General features: G+C 51.5%; 1 protein-coding gene across 3 annotated transcripts in view; it reads right to left on the bottom strand.

The window, feature by feature from the left end:
- The window catches only part of STK32C (serine/threonine kinase 32C), a 92,818-nt gene that overhangs the window by 5,676 nt on the left and 69,048 nt on the right, over window positions 1-18,094 (bottom strand). For all 3 annotated transcript variants that reach the window (XM_054832677.1, XM_054832676.1, XM_054832679.1), the window contains 8 exons: window positions 9,515-9,666; window positions 7,588-7,761; window positions 7,020-7,057; window positions 5,548-5,637; window positions 4,885-4,988; window positions 4,668-4,784; window positions 1,858-1,983; window positions 1,565-1,696 (listed from right to left, as the gene is read on the bottom strand). In XM_054832677.1, the coding sequence (XP_054688652.1) occupies window positions 1,565-1,696; window positions 1,858-1,983; window positions 4,668-4,784; window positions 4,885-4,988; window positions 5,548-5,637; window positions 7,020-7,057; window positions 7,588-7,761; window positions 9,515-9,666 (933 nt within the window). The remainder of the gene's footprint in view (window positions 1-1,564; window positions 1,697-1,857; window positions 1,984-4,667; window positions 4,785-4,884; window positions 4,989-5,547; window positions 5,638-7,019; window positions 7,058-7,587; window positions 7,762-9,514; window positions 9,667-18,094) is intronic.

Genomic DNA, 18,094 nt, shown 5'->3' with positions numbered 1-18,094 from the left:
GCACAGCTGACGGCCTTCAGGGCTTTCACCGGTGGCTTGGTTCATCTGTGCCGAGCACAGTTTTCCATAAAACAGATAGCACACAGTTTTCCAGATAAACACCAAACATTTATCTGTGTATTCTGCTTTTGGGAGTGCTGTCTGCCCACAGGAAGGAAAGCCAGCGCAGGGGAGAGACCAGCCCAAAGCCTGCGCCTGTGGGTCTCTGCAAGAACAAGGCACAAGCCGGTGGCCCTGTCCCACAGATGGCTGCTCCCGGCCAGGGGCTGTGCAGGTACGCTGGCTGCATGCGTGCCGGGAAGCTGGCAGCACCCACGGGGCAGCAGGGAAACGCAGGTGTGCAGACAACCCGCGCTTCCCCATTTCTGCCTTTATTTTACCTCCTGCATCACCTCTGTCTCGGTGCAGAGACCTCCTCTGAAGCCAGATGCCGCTGCTCCACTCCACCTCCGACCGCAGCAGGGACGCCTGTCTCCTGCCCAGGCCGAGTCTCGCCCTGCCCTCGTGCCGCTCGCCTGTGCACCGCAGCCATGGGCCATGGCCACGGCGAGGGATGGGCTCCTGCCAGGGAGGGGCAGGCAAAGTGCCCTTAACGCTCTTGGCAGCAAAACCTCAGCGAGGTATTTGCAAATTTGCTTATTCTGCTTTTTTCCTCCCTCACTTGTTTGTCCCCTTAGTCTGGGATTTGCGGAGCTCAGAGGTGCTGTGCAGGGGAAGCAGGGACGGTGGGTGATGTGCGTTTGCTCTCCCAAGCCTCCCCGGCACACCACCCCACCTGCAAACACCCCTTACAGAACCCTGCTTTCTGCAGGACTGAGTACCTGCTCTGCTGCGTAAGGAGCTGGTTTTACTCCTGGGACATGTCTGCTCCGTGAAACCAAGACTCTTGTGTTTATCTCCGCAGTGATATCAAAGCACTGTGACTCCCACAGTGAAAAGAAGAAACAAATGCATCTTGTCTCTAGCTTGATTTCCAGCTGATGGATCCCTCTCTGCAGAAAGTGCTCACGGCCACAGCGGCACACTTCTCCACGCTCACGTGCTGGCCTCCTCGGCCGGCGCAGCCAGAGCTCGCCCTGGTGCAGGAGCCGGGCAGAGCCGCGGGGCTCACGCAGCCGCACAGCTCACGTGGTGAGAAAACATGGGATAGTTCCCCGAAAACAGGACTGACTGGCCAGGTGCTTCTGCGTGGCCATCACCGGCACGTGGATAAACTACGAGTGTGTAACTCCCATAAACAGCTGTCACAGACACTGGGCAGCGCCTCTTGGAAAGCCGAAGATCGTACGGATGTGTTTTGGGACCTTTTTGAGTTTTTCTCTTGACCAGTGTGCCCAGACCTCTGTTTCCCATTTCATTTTCTAAAGTACAGATTACTGTGAAAGAGTTTTATCAAACTTATGTAAAAGGAACATTTGGCTTTCGAGAAGACTCCATTGGGCAAATGTTTTTATCAGAATAAATCTGCAGTTACTGCATTGTCTCAGTGACTGCTGCTGTACATCCCCAAATTCAGCAGCTCAGCCTTTTTTCCTGGCTGGCTGTTACCCCAGAAAGCACTTACGGACTGAGAGCTGTCTTTGCTGTTATCCCTCGACTTGTTCTTTGCAAGCCTCTTTTTCTTCTTGTGCAAGGGCCTCGACTCCAGAATCATCTCCTCCAGCTCGAAGGTGGGGTCGCAGTGCAGGCGGCCCTTCTGCCGGGACACACGACACGACAGCACAGGCGTCAGGCACAGCGGAGACCCTCCCGGAGCAAATGCACTTCTCCGTCGGAAAGCCTCTGCTGAACCCAGCGCTCCTCTAACCATGAGAACCGACCCTGCTCGGGGCTGGGACACAGATCCCTCCTACTCACGTTGGGGACGAAGCCCGGCTCCACCCGCTTCTCGCAGACATCGCTCCAGACTACGCTGGACAAGTACGTCGAGGCCTGAACGTCAGCCAGGCAGGAAAAGCGATGCTCGGGGTTCACCGTCAGCAGCTGGGGACAGAAAGGCATTCCCGTCAGAGGAGAAAGAAAAGGAGCCCAGCATCATCCTGCCTTGCGGATGCACACAGATAGTTCAGCCACACAGCAACCTTTCTGTCGTGGGAAATACGCAACAGACTATAGAAAAAAAAAACCCCACATTAGAAAAATGTTCTGGAGGTTGTGAAATGGCCAAAAACTTGGTACCGTGAGCACTCAGACCAGTGCAGGTTCACTCCTCCCATGCGTATCTACAACGCACGACCTGACGCACTCCTCCCCATGCCAGGGACAGCCCTTGCTCCCTTGTAAAGACGTTGATTCCCCCAGGGGCTCATCGTTTTGGTTTCAACCTCCACATGTCCTATTTTCACACCACTTCTGTGACACCAGGGGATACTACTCCATTTATCATACACATGGATTACTAAGCACAGAGAAAAAATAAATAATCACTTGATCCACTGAGACACCAGACTGAGGACAGACCCAATTTTTCAAAGAATTCAGCACCGTGTACTATGCTGTACTTGAGTTACAGCTTCCAGGGCTGCTGGAGGTATGCCTGACGTGGAGGTATGCCTGACGTGGAGGTATGCCTGACGTGGAGGTATGCCTGACGTGGAGGTAGGTCTGACGTGGAGGTATGCCTGACGTGGAGGTATGCCTGACGTGGAGGTATGCCTGACGTGGAGGTAGGTCTGACGTGGAGGTAGGTCTGACGTGGAGGTATGCCTGATGTGGAGGTATGCCTGACGTGGAGGTAGGGGTCTGACGTGGAGGTAGGTCTGACGTGGAGGTAGGCCTGACGTGGAGGTAGGTCTGACGTGGAGGTATGCCGGACGTGGAGGTATGCCGGACGTGGAGGTATGCCTGACGTGGAGGTAGGTCTGACGTGGAGGTAGGTCTGACGTGGAGGTATGCCTGATGTGGAGGTAGGTCTGACGTGGAGGTAGGTCTGACACGGGATCTGGTTAGAGCTTCCAGAAAATTCTGCGCCTAGTCTCCCCTCTGAAAATCTTCACCAAAGCTTGCTTGATGCCACCTTTGCAGCACATCCTCAGGGCCCCGTGCACATCCCTCCGCTCCCAAGCGCGGGATGCTCGTGGCAGGTGAGTCATGCCCACCCTTGTCCTCTCCAGGAGCCGGCCCCTCTGCGGGCTCGTGCTGCTGCCACTGGCGCCGGAGACGCACCCCACCTCTGGACCAGTTCTTCCCATTTTTCCAGGGCACTTAGAATTTGAGTCCTGACCTCCAGGTGCCCCAGCTCGGTTTTGGGCATCCACAAACTGAGTGCCTAAGGTCTCACGACCGATAGACACCTACAGTAGGACCTCTACAAAATGCTCATCTAGGACTGTTTCCTTCAAAAAACTGCGGCATAATTCTAGGCATGCTCATTATAGGTGGCTACAGCCTCTTTGCAGGAAATAAAATCAGCATTGAGTATTTTTCCAATGCCAAAGGTAACTACGCAAGCAGCAGGTAATGGTGTCCGTACCTACAGCCCGCCAGGCGCCCAAGCACGGGGATGCCTGTGAAGGGCATGGGGTAAAAGACCACCTCGACCAGGAACTGCCACCTGGGGGAACTTTTCAGGCACTTTTTCACAGCATACAATTATCTTCATCTTTAAAATGAAAAGGGAGGAATTCCAAATTCCTGAGTAAGACCGCTGTGATGGCACTGGCCCAGTGGGAAAGAGATGTGGGGCATCAACGCCAGGAGCGGGTAGTGGGGAGCGGAAGCTGGCCCTGGCGGGTGGGTGGGTGGGCACCGCAGTGCCCGACGTCACCCCTGGGCACCAGCAGAGCCCCCCCGGCTGCCGCAGCAGGCAGGACTACAGCTGGGGCACCCCAAGCACAGAACCCCCAGCGCTTTGGGGGACAGGGGGGTCCTTCCAGGCTGAGGTGGCCGCTGGCATTTTCCTGGTGAGACACTCAGTTCCTGCCCGGTCTCCAGAAGCCCGCCGGCCGCCAGCCCAGCAGATGGCAATGTGAAGCTGCTGAATGCTCCGCTGCAGCCATCGCTCACAGCGCTGCTTCTCGTTCAAACAAAATCTAATCATGTAAATTGTCCACCCAACATTAACTGGCATCGGAGTCACTTACTTGCTGTCAGCACCACGTATATCTTTTTCATAGCACACCCATCAGCTACTTTTCTGAGTTCCCAAGCAAGCAGAAGCTAAAACCACAGCCTCCACGCCAAATCACCAACTTTCTCCTGCAGCAGACCGTCCCATGGATACGGAACCCCCCAGACAGTTCTCACAACCGAACACACCGAATCAGCCCCTTCAGCCCAGCAGGACTGGCGAGAGGGAGCAGCCAACACAGCAGGGCCAGCACACCTCCTCTGCCTCACACGGCTGCCTCGGCCACGGTCGCTGTGTGAGTAGGTTATGACGATCAACGAGGGGGATGCTGGAAGGGCCCAGTTCCAGCTCAGGTAGGAATTTGATTGCCACACCAAAACCAGCCTTTTTCCTTCCCTTGCTGTCAAATGCAATGCATCTTATTACAGAGATAATAAACAAAACACAAGATTAATCTGTGCTTAAGCCTCAACAAAGTCATAAAAATTAGTCCTATTTCAATTGTACATTATTTATTAATATGCTGGAAATTTTCCAGCTAGTCCCGCATGCGCTGTGGTTAATGTACAATGTAAACCACAGCAGCAGGACTATTTACCTTTCTTAATAGAGCAACCATTTCTTTTGACCATGCAGATGAGTACTGAACGCTGACAGTACTGAAGAGCTGAATTAAAGACTCCACAGGGTTGTTGGAGTGGATGTCATACGGTCTCTGGGGGGAAAAAAGCAGATAGATGAGAAGAAATTCCCTCTCCTCTCTGCAGTCATTCAGAAAGCACGTTCTTAGACCTCAGACCGTCCGGGAGCCCTACCCAGCCCCGCAGCAGTTCGTAAGCCATGATTCCTAGGGACCACCAATCAACCTCGAAGGAGTAGCCCGTCCCGCCGTTCAGGAAGGAATGGAAAATCTCCGGGGCTGAACAGAAAGGGCAAAATGCAACAGGTTATTCACTGACTTCAGTTTGCTTCTATGTCAGTACTTCATGTCAGTCAGTACATAAACCTTATGGTTATTTTCATGCACTACTGCCCAAGGGGCGGCTTCGCACGTCAGGGCTGGTGGCGGCGGCGGCAGCGGCAGCGGTGGCAGCAGCAGCAGCAGCAGCAGCAGCGGCAGCGGCGGCAGCAGGAGGCCAGCCCTGGCTGGGCAGCTGGGTTACCCAGCGCATGCAGGGGAGCCCTCCGAACCGAGCAAGTGAGGGTCGGCAGAAACCCAGCGCCCGCCGGGACGCACCAAGTCACAGCCCGGGGCCAGCGAGGAGGGCAGGGCGGGATGGGGAGGGTGTGACAGTGATTCATTCACTCCGTGAGTTTCACTTTTCAAGTGATCAGGCTCCGCTGAATGACTTGGGCGCATGCATTAATGTGCTAAATTAATTCAGTGCCTTTGTCACAGACAGGGACTGTCAGGCAGCATGCAGTGAGAGCTCCTGAAATGTGAAATACAGACGTAAGGAACAGCTATTATTTCTTACCCATGTATGGCTTTGTTCCAGCTAATGCAGTTGCTCTTTCACCATCCCTAATTATTGTTGCAATATTAAAATCTGTTAAATGTGCATGACCTTAAACAAAGACACATTTTAAGACAGAATTAATCGCAGCGCAGAACAAGGGCAATGTAGAGTCAGAATACATTTGTTTCCTAAGCTCCTGCCCTTGACAGCGCGGCACGGGCACAGGCAGGTCAGGTTAGACCCCACCGCAGGCCATAACAGATCCCACGGCTTTCCCAGGATCTCAGGCTGGCTAGGTGATTAACTGGTAGCTAGCTTTGGGTCCTGATTTTAAATCGCACTTGGAGCGACCCAGTAACCTGCACCGGCTCCAGCACTTGGTCAAATTGCTCCATCCAGAACCTGCAGTCAGCGAGAAGACAACAGGGAAACGCTATACTAAGATATTGCCGTGGTCACATTGATAAAACCCTAGAACTGGTTTTGATAAAAGCCACTGAACCATGACTCCCCCAAAGTCCCAGAGCTATAAAACACTCCACTGCCACTCTGTACAGACCATGGCAAATTTGGACATGCCAGTTGAATGAAATCATAACAATACCTCCCAAATCCTAAGCCTGTATGAAGAAATCATTAAGATATCACAAAAAGTGCTGGAACACCTTCTCTGTTTCTACTTTCTCTGTCATCAGGACTGAAAGTTAAAATTCAGAAAATGTCATTGTCTTCAAGCCAGCCTGATATACAGAAAACCCACCCACTACTTTCTGCTCTCTATCTACGAGGCAGCAATGAAAATGGTGTGGAAATCACGGACTGCCCTGTCCTCCCGAGTCTTCCCCTACATCTCCATTCTCCCATGTGTGTTTGGGCTTTCTACCCGGCGCTATTTTCTGCTGAACTTCCATGCAAGTTCAAGCTTTGGTTTTTATGAGGCTTTACGATAAAACTCTGATGGTTTGGAGCCTGAGAGGTTGTGTCTTCGTTTTATAAGATCTGCTGCTGGAACAGAGGTCACTACAGCATCTCCTACGGTACGTCTCCCATGTAGGCCGCTGAGCCACAATTACCAACAGATGCTCTCAGAAAGGTTCCTGAGCTCACTCCACCTGGCTCAGCCCAGATCCATCCCCCCAGGAAAACATCAAAACTCTCCTCAAGGTGTACGTGCAGATCACTCACTCTAACACTCAACCAAGTCAGTTCGTGTGCTTCGTGCCCTGCCGCGATGCCAGGTACCGCATCTCTGGCACGGGGGCTCTGCACTGGGGCTCTAGCGAGGGAGGAGGCAGTGTGGGTGCAGCGAGGCGGGGGTACCGAGGAGAGGGGCTGCCCCTGGCATTACAATGCACCAAACACCAGTCAGTTAGAAGGGGTGGTGCCTTTTCCACACTTTTCCCAGATAAAAAGATGCAGAGTATCCAAGACTGTAAAGAATCTGTCCCTTGAATGCAGGAGGCAGACAAAGCAAGGCAGAGCGACCCTACCTTGCTCATCGAGGAGGATGTTGTCTGGTTTTACATCTCTGGGAAAAGAAGCAAGGTTACAGCAAGATGAAATCGTAGTCAGATCAAGGATGCAACTCAACAACAAAAACCCTGCAACTTTTTTACCTATCAACAATTAGAAACAAATAAACCAAGAATACCCTAACATGAAACAAGTCCATTTATGATGGACTAGAAATATGCATTTCCTGGGCACCTGGGCATAAACGTGGGAGCAGCTGACTTGTTCAGACATCACTTCTAAGGAAAATTAACAACACAAGACTGGGCCTATATCCATGAGATTGCTTTGACGCCCGCCCTGGAAGGTGCTTTCAGCCCCCCGGCGAAGCATGAGGCTCCCTCTGAGTGACGGGGAGCAGGACCAGCAGCCGGAGGGTGCCCAGGACCGGCACTGCCGGTGCGGTTTAATGCCGGCAGTTCCCCAACCTGGGCGTACTGATGGGGTTAAGGGCATCACGGCAGCAGAGAGAGCATCGCCTGCCCCAAATCAGCCATGGGCAGCACCCGCCAGCTACCAACTGCGAGGGAGAGCCTGTGTGGTTACCTGTGGATAATATGCTGACTTCGTAGGTAGTCGAGAGCCAGTGCCATCTCGCAGATGTAGAGTTTGACCGTTTCTTCTGTAAACTGAACGTTTTGCTGCAGATGATAGCGCAGGTCCCCACCGAGAAGTAAGTCCACCACCATGAACATGTCCTCCTCGTCCTGGAAGGAGTACCTGCGGGACCCGCAGTGGTGAGCATGCAGGCTGAGTCTCTCAGGAATCACAAAGCCAAGTCGGGCTTTTTCCCTCTCCTAATTACAGAGCGCCTGTGAAAACTGCAAACATTCCCACTACGAACATATGCCCGCTCTGGTGTTTACACCTTGCTAATTAAGCCAGTGCAACTCAAGCTGCTCTCTTGTTTCCCAGCCTATGGCTACGCTGAGCAACGCTTCCTTTGAGGAGGAAAGTATCCCGATTAACTTCCCCAGCTCACCTCCCGAATGCCGCCACGTAACCTCACCGGCAGGCAGAGCTGCAGGCAGAGCTGCAGGCAGAGTCGCAGGCAGAGCTCGGGGCTTTGCTAGCCAGTCACTTCAGAGAAACTTCGCATTTTCAACTGTGAACAATCTGATAAACCTATACTTAAAATATCTCTGCCTATCCTGAAAAAGAATTGGAAAACACAAGTGCTAATTTAACCATAAAAACCAGAAAAAGAGATTTATATTTACTGTAGAGTAAAACGCCTCTCTAAAGCTGCGGTGGATCCTGCAGGAGACTGACAGCAGTGAGGACACACTACAAAACAACGTTCAATTGTTATAATTGGCGACAGTATTTCTAAGGAAAGAGCATGTGGGATTGTATAATACTTATGAATCACACGCTTCTGCTCTCATCCTAACTGTAGGCTAATTCTAAAAGTATGAGCTGAAAGGGAAAAATTTGCTATGAGAGCAAGTTTTCTTAAGATTTTCAGTACTTGTTGGAAAAAAAAATCTGTAATTGCTAAAATGCTGAAAAAATAAATATTAACTTATTTATTCTGGAGTAATGGATCAACAAAAAGAATGTAAAGTATTATCAACTTTCACCACTTTGGGTGAAAAGCATCTTGTCCAGATACAGTAAAAAACGACATCCTTCCCTCCCACCATATTAGTCCCCCCAGCCCAGCAGCATCCCTCGGTGTGCAGCTCTGGAGCCACCTCCGCAGGGCCCGCGCGGGCCCAAACGCCGTCCGTTCAGCTTTAAACCACGCGCTAATGGCTCTTGAGTTAGGACCTGCCTCAGTAACGCTCTGGCTACGGCTGAGAGCACTTCTGGTTGTTTAAACTATCAATCTCTGCGAGATCGAGTCCTTTAGAGGGACCAAATATGTACTGTGTGAAACACTAAATATTTTGTATAATTATTCTACTAATAAAAGTTATAGATCATCACCTCTAAAAATGCTAGTTTCTTTGACTTTTCAAGCTGTTCTTGCTACAGAAATTGGCCCCACACAGTATGCGATTCACCACAGCCTCTCACAGTTCTCAGCATCTCCATGCACACGAGACGGACTATTTCTTTAACGGCAGTCACCGGGAGCATCGTACTGCCCCAAGAGCCCTGAGTCAAACTGCACACCCCAACAGACCCCGGTACAAAAATATTTTACAGTTAAATTGGCAGGGGTCCCTCAGGAGGGGAGGACCCTTTGCAAGAAGGCTGTGAAAAACATCCAACAACACACAAAGGTTTTTGATGGAAAAAGAGAAGCTAAGCTGTTTTAAAATGTGTGATGCCATGACATTTGGATATCTTCTGCGTACAGCAAGCTATGGTTCCTGAACGCATTTCACGTTATCACGGACCTCCACTGGAGCAGCTCACTGGGCTTCTCCCACGGATGTCCGTGACCGCAGGAGGATGGGGAGAACGTGGCTCTGCGAGCACCCGAGGGCAGGCGGCCCCGAAGGCAGAAGGGGGAGATGCTCACCAGAGATTCACCAGGAACACGTGCTCGATCTCCTGCAGGATTTCCAGTTCCCTGAACACATTGCGAACCTCGTCTCTTTCAATGCACTGCTGTTTGTTCATGTACTTCATGGCATACATCTTCTCAGTATCTCTCTTCTGCACAATACACACCTAAAGTACCCATGCAAGGGGAGAAAAAAAAGGATTTAGTAAAACGTTCCATATCCTTATTTGCTCCTTTACCGGGCTGAGACCCACACCGCTCAGCACTTCCACCCTGCGGTCAAATATTCCTGATCCCCAGGCTGTGACTTGGGATCTCGGGATACAAGCATCCCTGCTCCAAGCGCAGTGCCGTGCACTCCCGCCCTGGGTGCTGCACCACCCCACGCAAGAGCTTCTCTAGGCTGTGACTCCGGGGAGAGCTTCCCAGCCGGGAACGGTGCCTGGGAGCTGTGGGAGAGAGCTTTGCGCTCTCTGCCTCCAAATGGAGACCGGCCTCGGGCAATCGCTTCTCTCCCAGCCTTGCCTCCATTCTGCTCACATCCGCCGGCTGCCAACCTCCAGCAGACTGGTTTTCATCTAGTGAATACATAGCTGTGCTCTGAAAGGTCAAAATAATCCAATTTGTTTCAGCAGAAAGCGATTAAAATGCAAATTTGTTAAGACCAACAACAAACACCGTGCCCCTAGGACCGCAGCACCACTCTGTCCTTGCAAGGCACAGATCCTCCTCCGTGCTCGGGGTCCCGCGAGCCCAGCGTCCCTCCTGCGCACCCAGCCCAGGCTCCCAGCCCGCTGCCGTGCCGTGCCGTGGCGAACGCGGACACGTCCCTCCCGGGCACCGAGCTGCCTGCCGCCGGCCGGGTCCCTCCCTCCTCCCGGCCCTGCTCGCCCGCTCCCCAGCGCCCGGGCTTGGACAGCCTGTTCTCAGGGCCGGGCACGCAGGAGGCCGCGCTGGCTCCCCCACGCCAAGCGTTGGTTGCTCGCAGCCGTGCGTCGGTCCCTGGCACCGGCGGCACAACCCGGCACCCGACACCCAACAGGCACCGTGCCCGCTGCGCTGGCCTGGGTTTCCAACCAGTATTGCCTTCGGTGTGCCTCCCCCCGTTCGTCTGATACTAACGACACCTTAATTACCAAGGTAACTATATTTAAACGAGCTAATTAGTTCTCAAGGTAACTATTTTTAAATGAACTACTGAAATGTCTACATCTGGTATAATTATGTCTGTCCTCTTAATTATCAGACATGCTCATGATTACAATGCGCTGCATATATTTGCTTTGAAAAATAAGTAATTTGGCATTTTGGTCATACAGCCTTCATCTGGAGGCTGACCTGGGGGTGGCTTCAGGAGCTCATTAGAGAGCGGGTCACACTTACACAGCACGGGAGCCAAGCGCAGGGAGTTTCACGGAGGACAGAAAACATCGCAGACAGACGGGAGCCGCCGAACTCTTCCGCACTTCTAAAATACTGCCATTAATAACCATTTGCAAGTGCTAATGGCGCACAATATAATATCATCAAGGACACATTACAGCAAGAAGGTGACAAAATAATAGGTGGTTATCGTTAGCCTGATAAAAACATCCCAATTAGCGATGCACACTGAAATTACGGGGATTATTTTGCAGTCGTCATTACAATTACGGTAAGAACGGAAAATCGTGCATTGCGATAACTCCAGGCACACCTCAGACCTCACGGTAAAGGCTCACTTCTCGCGCTGCTTGACACGAGCAATTTTCTCTGGGTCGAACTCGGGCTTTGCCAGAGGCCCGGCACCGCTGGCACTGCGGCTGGCACCGGGGCGGGCTGGGCCACGGCAGGGCACATCCCGGACCCCGGCTCAGTCCCCACCGAACCACCGCTGCCGCCTGCCCGTCCCTCGCCCGCGGCGGCACCAGCAAGCCCGACGCCCGCACGCGGGGCTCTCGCACCCGAGGGCCGTGCCCTGCGCTGGCAGCCATGCCGAGGCAGGGCGGCCGGTGCCCCCGCGCGCCTCCGAGCTGTCGGGCAAGAACGGGTGTCCCCAGCCCCGTCCCCGGGCGGCACGGTCCCCTCCAGCGCCCGTGGGTGTGCAAAGCTCATCGGTACGCCGGCGGCTGTTCATACTACAAAAACGCACGGTAAAACCCCTGCTTTGTGCAAACTTAATCATAATTATGAACTACCTACCGCAATGCAAAGCACCAGCAGGATCCAACCCCTGCCTAAAGCAGACTAAACTAGTTGTACATTTAATAAACCAGGCAAAAATAGCTTTATATTTTATAAACTCTTTGAGCAGAAAAGACCTACTCCTTTAAAACATGGTCATTGCTGTATAACTTCTCTAAAAACAAACCTTTGAATAACAGCCCTCCAGGCACTGAACAACATTCTCTCCTGATTTCAGTTTATTTCACATTGTGGCTAGAAGCTCATTAATTTCTAAAATTTTTTTTTTTTTTTTTGGCTTGTGATTTGCACTATCTTAACAGGCATTGCATTTTATATTTATGTCATTTGCTTCTTGTTGCTCTGCAGGGAAAATGGAAACCTAGTATAATAAATGAGAAAATGATGAAAACGTCTTGTACTCTGTAATCATAATAAATAGTTTTCTGAAATGGAACACCATCACCTACATACAAAGCAATGCCAGCTTCAGGCACTCTGGAATTTTTGTTGTTTTCTGGAAAAAGCCACCAACATGGCCATCCATGGAAACGTCCTCCTTCCAGCCAAGCCTCCCAAAACGCAGGCTGGTGGGGCAGCCACGTGGGACGAGCGGGAGGGGGCTGACGGGCGCCGTGGGCAGCGCAGGGCGGCCCGGTGTGCGGTTCCCACTGCGGTGCTGCCCGGCGGCACAGCTCCCGGGGTGGCAGTGCCGGCAACCGACGGATGACGGGGCGAGGGGGCACATCTCCAGTGCCCCAGCTACGCGCTCTTTGTACCGCTATCACTACCGCAGCCATTGATAGTTATCGATCACATTAACACAGCTCTTGGCAGGGATTGAACGCAAGTCGAACAATCGTCAGGGCCGGTGTCGGTGCTGCCCGGGCTGGGCACGGCCACTCAAGCCCCCTGCCACAGGCGGGAACCCCTCGTGAAATGCCCCTGGTTACAGAAATACGTCCCACGCACAGAAACGTCAGTGCCCCAACACGTGTCTTTGCTTTTTTGTGCTTCACCATTCACGCATCTGTTCCCGGGGAAGGAATAAACATCTACTCGGTGACAAGTCAGAGTGGTTTTTTAAATTAATCTCAATCCATTTTCAAGCTGCTCCACAATGCAAAGCAACGCAAGAAAGCAGAAAGAAGAGGCTACTTTGTCCTCATTCTGCACAATGCAGTCCCTCACCGCACAAAGGAAATTTTCAGTGGTTAAATACAGCCATTAGAAAAAATTGTATGTAATGCTGCCAGATTTGCGAAGCAGAAGGCAGGCATCAGCTGGTAGTATATTGCTCAAGACATGGCACATAAAAGATTTAATAGAGTCCCAGATACCCTGAACATTCAGCTGCTGCCAAATGGTTTGTATACAGCTGCCTTTGCTTTTATTGCATTAAAGGCATAAAGGGTTTGGAGCGTGCATTTGTGATTCAGGACATGAGATGTGCATTTAACATCTCCCAGTTCGATCTCACTTTATGGGGCCCCAGACAATGACAATGCCTGCATTGTCACCATAGCTGGCAGCTCCTCATCTGAATCTGGGACAATCTCGGTCTTCACCCAGCAGCCCCAGCTATCGCATTAATTTAGAGGGGACTAATGAGGCCCATTGACCTAGGTGATATTAAAAAATTAATGGGCGGGGAAAACTGACTCTTGGCTTTGAAATACCTTTCTTTATGGAAAGCGTTATCATTAAAAAATGTGCACGTGAACAGGAGTGTTCAGAACTGCCTCTCCGCTTTGTGCACAAAGTTTGTTTTCATCAGCAAAAGCTGTCAAGGAGTTAGCCTGCCTTCGTTTGACTTCGTGCGGCACCCTGGGGATTCTTGGCGCTGCCTCTCCTGCGGTGCTGCTCCCTGCCACCCCTGCTCCCTGCCACCCCTGCTGTCACGCAGCGCTGCCCAGGTAATGTCCCCAACCTCGTTTGCTGCAAAACCGTCCCTGCAGCTTCCCATTGCCAAAACATTTCACGCTCTGCTGAGCTGACAGTAAATCCACCCGTTTAAACCGTCCCAATAATCGATGCGAAAGGTGTGAGAACAGCAGAACGGACAAGAGACGGGAAGCCAGGAGGAAACCCCACGGCAGGAGCCCGGCATCCCGCGGGCCGTTGGGCGCAGGCAGCAGGGCCGCACGCCTCTGCCGCGGCAGCGCTGGGCGCCTGGAGGACTCGTCCGTGCCGTGCTGTGCCATGCCGTGCCGTGCCACGCTCCAGCAATGCTCCCATGAGGCAAACAGACACCGCATCGAAACATGGCACAGCACCCAAAGCTCACCTGATTTTCCCATAGTGTCTGAAAATGAAAGGGAGGGACAAAGGGACCAGCTTTAATTTGAGAAGAACAAACGAAGAGCCGCCTCTGGAGCGGGAACAGCTGGCACGGCTCTGAACCGCTGTCCTGGAGTCAGCTTGGTGGTGTCTGTTTTCAGCAGCATCCAATCGATTCAGGGAAAACATTAAGAATTTCAAATATCAGACCAAAATTTAAGGCAGGCAGGCAGGCAGGCAGGCAGGAAGGAAAATTGGGACTAAATAAGTGGAAAGTAACTGAGGGACTTTTACACTTTTGACCAGTTCATCTTCTACTACCACCCACACCACAACTGTCATCTGCAGGGATGAACCTCACTCTTTCGGTAGGAACCATCCACACCATTTACACTCCTACACCAGCCTGACTTTAGGATAAAGCCTCAGGATAAACCTTATTCTGTAGGATCAAAGCACTCTCCATCACACCATGGATTAAGCACCAAAAGCAAAGTCCATAACCTGCCAGGAATTATTTGGCTTCTTATTCCCCCGCGTCGCTCATTGAGCTGTTACTTACAAGAGTTATTTCTATTTTCCACCCAACCATGGCGTAAGTTGGCATGGAAATAGAGAGCTGGGATTTGGGTATCTTCTGGTGTCCAGGGGACTCAGACACTATGTGCTTTTTGGAAGGTTTTTTTGTTCTTGTTAATTTAGGACACTTTGCCCGATCGCCTACATTTTTGCTGCTCTGAACATTTTTCAGTCCAACTTGCTCTCTCTCAGGCAGGCTTTGCCTTTTCTCCTGCAGAAATCCAGTAACTTTTTCCTGCTGATTCTGAGGGAATCGAACAGGCTGAAATCCCCACTCAGATGAAAGGTCATCTAATCATTTAATAGCACGTCCTGACTTATCTCAAACTAATTATAAAGGGGCAGCACAATTTGCCTGGGCTCTGACAAAAGCAAGCAGTTTGCATTCTGGGCAGGATCTGCGGAGCTGATAAATACTTGAGATTGCTTGATCTCAGTGGCACAAAGATTATTTTTTCCTTCTGCAAATGCAGATGTCACCTTAAATTAAGGCACCCGCGATCCTGTCCTCTGCAGGACGTTACTGTCGCATCGGATGCAAATACCCACAGCTGCGTTCACAAGATCTTCCTTTTGCTTCTGAACCGTGAGCAGTAGGTTTTCTTCTTGAATCTGAGGTTCCTGCCTTTGAGAGACAAGACAAATGCACTGTAATCCTTACGTACACAGACATTTTATGGACTTCTGCTGAGAGCCATCAGGAAGTTTCAGCATACAAAGCTGGATTTCACTTATTTTGTTTTTAGAGTAGAGTCAAGGCTTAGTATTAGCAAGCGCTGTGTACCGACATCAAACACCTTAATCCTACACAATAGCAAACCACAGCCAAACATTGCTCTAGCTTATAAAAATGCTTGTTTGGAGTGGCTGCACCTTGCCAACATATATTGATTTCTTCTCCAGCTTCTGCCGACTTCCCTTGGGTATTTATGTCTGGACTCCTGGTATGGACAACCTACAAAACTCCAGTTAGATACTGAAATGGTTAAACGAGTCTCTGTATTTCCCGTTCTCCAGAGGTGACAAGCGCTGCAGTTGTAAGTGGTCGTTCTGGAAATGGCTGTGACTCTGGGATGATGCATCGATCCCTCTGGCAGAGCTTACTTGATCCAGCAGCGCTCTCCAACCATTTATCACCCAGAGCAGTAGTTTTCAGCTCTCAAAAATAAGCCAACCCCAATGAAGTCATGAGGAATTATCATGAGCAAAAGCACAACCAGAATTTGGCCCTAAGCTGTTACCCAGCAAAGGAAATACCAGTCCCCTCCAACACTAACCACCTCCTGAGGTGGTGGCCCGGGACCAGGCACTGCCTCCGCCCAAGAACGGCAGTGCAGAAGACGTGAAGTATTGGGCAAAAACCCGGTCCAGCCTGCAGCGCTTCTGCTGCACAAGCTCAGTGAGACCTAGCAGCCATCACACCTGCTGGGGCCACCAGCACCATGTCCCAGAGCCGCATCCCACCGAGATGCAGGCTGGAGCAGGGGAGGACCCTGGCTGGACCGCCGGCAGGGCTCATCCTCCCCTCTTGGGCTGCCGGGGCCAAATCTCTCCTTGTTTTCCCCAGTATCTATATATTTGCCATTTCACTTTCAAGGTTGAAACTTGAGATGTGAAGCATAAACATAAAATTTCCCGTGGCACCCAAAAGCATCTGTAGGCTTTGGGACTGCCTGAGGAAGAGTCTCTGCTGCAGGGGACAGCATGGCAGTGGCCTCGGGAAGGGTGTTGAGGAAATGGGAGATCTGCAGCCTCTGCAGCAGGAAGAACGAAGTTCTTCATTCTGAAGGACCAGTAGCACTAAAGAGGCGCTTACATGACGTATAAACAGCTCAAGCTTTTTTTGAGAACTGAGTTACAGCAGAAATGGGGAGAAAAGAGAAAGAACCGGTCATTTGTGATAGAGCCACATAAGCACGTGCTTACTGCACCTCCGCTGAGACCACCCCGAATGGTGGGCCCACGGGGAACGTCTGCGTTAAATACCAGCCACTCCGGTACGGCAGAAACCACCCGCAGCGCTCCGTGAGGGTCTGAGACTTCAAAGACAGACCGCAGACCAGGGACAGTCAGTTCTTCCTTGCAAAGAAGAGCAAGGAGATCGCGATTACTGGTTTCTTGCAGACTAGAGTGAGTTTGTCAAGCAAACAGACAGTAAAGCAGGTAAGAAAGGGTTTACTGTAAATTATGCATAGCCGTTCTGTTGCTGAAAGAATAACCTCCAATACTGATTTTTAACAAGCCCATCTCCTTTAGACAAGCTTTCCTCCACCAGCTCACCTGTTAAACAGGACAATAAACTGGTCACTTCTCTGAGCGTTTCCATTCCTCAGAAAACGGCTGTGTCTGATCAGCTGGAGGGAAATTACTGCCGCGCAGCCCTTAAAGAAGTGTTGGAGAGGGCGTTATTTGGTAGTTAGCGCAGCAATGGGCAGAGCGATGCCTGCGCAGGAGGAGAGCGGGCAGAGCCACGGCACTGGCAGCAGGCAGGATGGGGCTGGCAGCACCGCAGGCTGCACCCCACGGCACCCCAGCGCTGCCCCGGCGCCTCCGGGGACCAGCACCCCTGGGACCCCCTCTGCTTCGCCATCTGAGAGCAGTTCTGTACTGAGAGCTGCAGACAGAATCTTGCCAGTTACATAAAAGAACTAAAATCAATGCTCAGCTGCTATCAGCAACGTAACAAAAAGGAATCGTGCTATTCTGAAGAGAAACCGAAGGATTTTTGACACGGCCACGGTACCAGTGTTGCACAGGACGCAGCATCAGTTACGCTGTCATTTAAAAGCAATCTTTGTATCCATTTTGTATTATGATGGCACTGATGGTAATTGAAATACAGTCTTTCCCTGGTAATTAACATCTGTGTAACACTTGTAATTAAAAAGATAATATTAACTTGTTCTACAGTTCTCATAAATATTAAGGTTAAAACCAGCTAATTGATTTTTTTTTTTTTCAGGCATAGCCGAGATAGCAAAGCTTAAAGCTGCATTTGCAGTGATATAATCAAAATATCAGGGATTCATTCAGCACACGAACCATGGTGAGCAGCTGGATGAAGCTCTGCTGGAAGCACCTACCTGCTTCCCATGGGCCAGTCCATGACTTTTGTGTCCAACCGGGAAGGACCCAGGACCAAGATCACCCCACGCAGCACCCTGCACGAGCCCAGGCATGGGTGGACACGTAGGGGATGGCGACTCTGCCAGGGCCATGGCCATGATCCATGATCCACCGGCACGGCCGCGCGCTGCCTTGCTCGGGCTGCCCCAGCTGCTCGGCTGCCAGCCGACAGCACGGTGACAGGGACCAGGCTCCATGTGCAAACGACGGGCTCCGCCTGGAACCAGGCAGGGTTCGTTCCCAAGTCCTCCCTGCCCGGCCAGCAACATGGTCCCCTGAGGGCCACCAGCAACTGGAAGTGACCTGTGCCACAACCATCCCCTGCCTTCCCTTGGGGACTCTCCCTTGTCCAAAACCTCCTTTGATCCCTGAAATTATGGTGCTGGTTCCCAGCTACTGCCTTGTGATGACCCACAGAAAACAGCATCTCTTACAAAGCCACAAAAG

The sequence above is a fragment of the Grus americana genome, chromosome 7 (genome assembly GCF_028858705.1).
Source record: "Grus americana isolate bGruAme1 chromosome 7, bGruAme1.mat, whole genome shotgun sequence".
Lineage (NCBI taxonomy): Eukaryota > Metazoa > Chordata > Aves > Gruiformes > Gruidae > Grus > Grus americana.
The sequence above is the reverse complement of the archived record's forward strand: the minus strand, read 5'-3'. Positions and strand labels throughout refer to the sequence as shown.